At 31.4% G+C, this 3531-nt stretch overlaps 2 protein-coding genes across 2 annotated transcripts in view; both read left to right on the top strand.

Annotated features, from left to right (window-relative positions):
* Nucleotides 1-614, top strand: part of LOC115238032 (putative tRNA pseudouridine synthase Pus10) — a 2991-nt gene extending 2377 nt beyond the window's left edge. Inside the window, exon 7 of the mRNA XM_029811529.1 lies at nucleotides 81-614. Coding sequence (XP_029667389.1) covers nucleotides 81-516 — 436 coding nt within the window. The 3' untranslated portion in view covers nucleotides 517-614. The remainder of the gene's footprint in view (nucleotides 1-80) is intronic.
* Nucleotides 615-1000: 386 nt separating this feature from the next.
* LOC115238033 (chitinase domain-containing protein 1) lies at nucleotides 1001-3525 on the top strand. Its single transcript, XM_029811531.1, is given in 8 exon segments — nucleotides 1001-1570; nucleotides 1572-1607; nucleotides 1687-1839; nucleotides 1929-2109; nucleotides 2188-2297; nucleotides 2385-2539; nucleotides 2779-3111; nucleotides 3320-3525. Coding segments are annotated over 8 exon segments (1140 nt in total). The 5' UTR covers nucleotides 1001-1540; the 3' UTR covers nucleotides 3462-3525.
* The last annotated feature ends 6 nt before the right edge of the window (nucleotides 3526-3531 follow it).

Here is a 3531-nt window from a genome sequence, read left to right as displayed (position 1 = left end):
TATATATATATATATAAGATTAAAATAGATTCAATGAGTATTAAGTAAACAAATTAAGGTAAATATATATACATTTTCAGGTTTGATTTGAAAAAGCTTAAAGAAGGTGAGAATGTTAAAACAAAGTTTTATCGTGCCTTATGCGTTTGTCAAAGCACGAACGGCGGTAGTTTGTCACAATTGGAAACTCTAAATGAATTGAAGAATATAAAAATCATTCAGAAAACACCAATAAGAGTGTTGCATAGGAGGCCTTTAAGTCCACGAACGCGCATCATTTACGAGATGCGCGTACGCTGGGCAAAACCGCATGAACTGAAGAAATTATTACAAGTTTCCGTTGAGAATACCGATAAGTTTTTTATTCTCGATGTTAAAACACAAGCGGGTACATACGTGAAGGAATTCGTACATGGTGATTTTGGTAGGACTAAGCCGAGTTTATGTGATTTTCTCAATGCTGAAGTGGATATTGTAGCGTTAGATGTCACGGGTATTAATTTGCAATGGCCATAACAGTAAATAATTGATACATTTAATCTTACATCTGATTAAAAAATTATCGAATATGAAATGTGTGTTATAAAAATGAATAAAAGTTATAAAAATAATAATATAATATTATATACGTGCGTTTATGCGGTTGAGTAGCGGATATATTTGCGCGCGTGCGCATGTGTATAGATTTTTACTTCTATAATTGTTTTGAAAATTGCAAAATGGTAAAAGACTTCTCGGTTTAACCAGCTCTATCTGTACATGAAAAATTATACGGTTATTATCGGACACCCTGTATACAGTGATGTCAGATTCGGGACGCGCATCACGCCAAACCGTGATAGAGGGGATACGCACCAATCAAAAACCGCGTACATGTCTCGCATGAATGTGGTTTTCTACTGGGCTGCGTTCGAGAACATCACCCGTGTGCACACGAGCGTCGTTCTATCTTTGTTATTTACTGAAAGTTGAACAAAGATAGAACGACGCTCGTGTGCACACGGGTGATGTTCTCGAACGCGGCCCTGTTGTTTATCCCTTCTATCACGGTTTGGCGTGATGCGCGTTCCGAATGTGGCATCACTCCATCACTGCCTGTATATTTTGCCCAATTGAAAATGGCTGCCCTTACATGTTTAGCATTTATATTAGCTAGCGTCTAGTATAATATCTAGAAATCTGCGGAAATATAGGCTTGTTTTGGTTTGTTTTTTGTATTTGTTCGTTTTTCAATTTTCAGAGATTTTTGCTCTTTAATGAGACAAATGTAATATATTAAAGTATGGCAGCAAGTTTGGACCTTACAAAAACTGTCTAATCCTTATCAAAACTATAGAAATATATACAGGCATTAAAAAGATAAAAAGCGGAGAATCTAATATATAGAATATATAGAAAGTGCGACACAAATAAACTTTACATTTGATGTCATTTAAGGAATATTTTAAATATGATTTGAAATATTTTGTAATTGTGACTAAATATAATTACATAGTATGAACGTAGTTATTCTGATTGTAATATTATTTCTTGGAGAATTATGTTGTGGTACTCTGTCACCACCGGCAAGAAAAAATGAAAAAGAGAAAAAAAAAACTACCAATAAGGTAGATATCATAAAAAGAGATGTTCTATTTTTTTTATAAATATATAAATATTTTTTTATTTTAAATATTGTACTTTAAGTTGTACCAGGGTCCTGTAAATCAAAATGTTTTCCAAAGAAACTTAGTAGTAGAAAATCCTAAACAGCAGGATATTCTTCATGAATCTGGCCGATATTTTCAAGATACAAATCATAAAAGATTTAAAAAAGAAGTGTTAGGATATTGTACTTCTGTAAGTAATTATTGCAATGCTATGTATAGCTTTGTAGAGAATTATAAGAGTAAAATATATTTATTTGTTGAATATATCTGATTTTACAGTGGAATGCGGATGGATTCAAAGTTTCTAAAACATTTCATGGCAAGTTCACAATGATATCACCAGTATGGTTGTCTTTTCCTTTTGGCAATCTGTCAACCTATCAATTGGCCACTCACTCTATACAGACTAAATGGATAAAAGAAATGAGAAATAATAATAATGCTATTCATAGCGTAAAGCGTAAGTAAAAATGGATTGAAATACATCTATGGATCTATATTGGTTAGTTATTTATTATTGAATTATTATTACTTTTAGTCTTACCTAGAGTATTGTTTGAAAACTGGTCAATTGACGACATTATTAGAATATACAATAATACAGAAAGCCAAACACAATTAATAGTATCGCTCTTGGATGTTGCCCAGGTATAAATAGAATATCTTTTTTCTCAAAAAATAGATTATTGTTTATTCTATTAAAATATGATATATAGAAATATCTTATGCTTACAGACCTTCCATTTTAATGGATATGTTTTAGAAATATGGAACCAATTTGTATTTGCAGGTGCAAATTTATCAGTTGTTACTTTTATAGTTAGATTTATTGCACAGGAGTTAAAAAAGCATAATTTGGACATTATATTAGCAATACCACCATCTAGAGGGTACTTAATGACAATACTTTTTGAAAGTACTTTTGCAGGAAGGCCCTTGTATTAAATTGTATGACTATGTCGTCATGCATAATCATCTAATTATGCAAATGTAGAATAGTGAGAGCAGCAGAAGAGATATAATAAACAATAGGAAGTCAAAAAATATGCAATACAAGGGCTTGTCTGTATATGTATATGACATAAATATTAACTTCCTATTTAATTGACATTTCTTCAAATTTTTTTAGTGCACAAATTGAATTGTTTTCAAAACAACAATTTGATGACTTAGCATCATATGTAAATGCTTTTTCACTAATGACTTACGATTATTCGAGTATTCAAAGACCAGGCCCAAATAGTCCTTTAAATTGGGCCAGACAATGTGTTGAACTATTAGTTCCGCAGAAAGACGATCGTAGACGATCTCAAATTTTATTAGGTATTAATTTCTATGGTTACATTTATACACCAGAGGGTGGTAGAGCAATTCTTGCATCTGAATACTTGGATATATTGAAATCATTTAAAGGAAAGATCCAGTGGGATGATAACAGCAAGGAGCATTTCTTTAAATCAAAGTAGGGTTTTTTTCTGACTTACGAAGTATTATTTAAGTTGTCGGATTTATAATTAATAAAACATTAATGTTTATATATATATATATATATATATCGATCTCGAAAATCACAAAAAGGACTTTTCTCCTTGGTTTAATCTACTCTATCTGTACACGAGAAGTGATACGGTTATTACTGAACACCCTATATATAAATGCTTTTATTTCAGGTTACCTGTAGGTAATGGGTATGTTTTCTATCCAACATTATATTCGATTAAGGAAAGGTTAGATCTCGCTAATGAATTAGGTACAGGGATTTCAATATGGGAATTAGGTCAAGGACTGAATTATTTTTACGATTTGCTGTAAATGGTTAATTCTGTTTCCATTTTAAATAGAGTTTGTTAAAACATGTGTAGATACATAAGAAAGAACTAAA

This window comes from Formica exsecta, unplaced genomic scaffold (assembly GCF_003651465.1).
Source record: "Formica exsecta isolate Colony F162 unplaced genomic scaffold, ASM365146v1 scaffold32, whole genome shotgun sequence".
In the NCBI taxonomy this organism is placed as follows: domain Eukaryota; kingdom Metazoa; phylum Arthropoda; class Insecta; order Hymenoptera; family Formicidae; genus Formica; species Formica exsecta.
The sequence above is the reverse complement of the archived record's forward strand: the minus strand, read 5'-3'. Positions and strand labels throughout refer to the sequence as shown.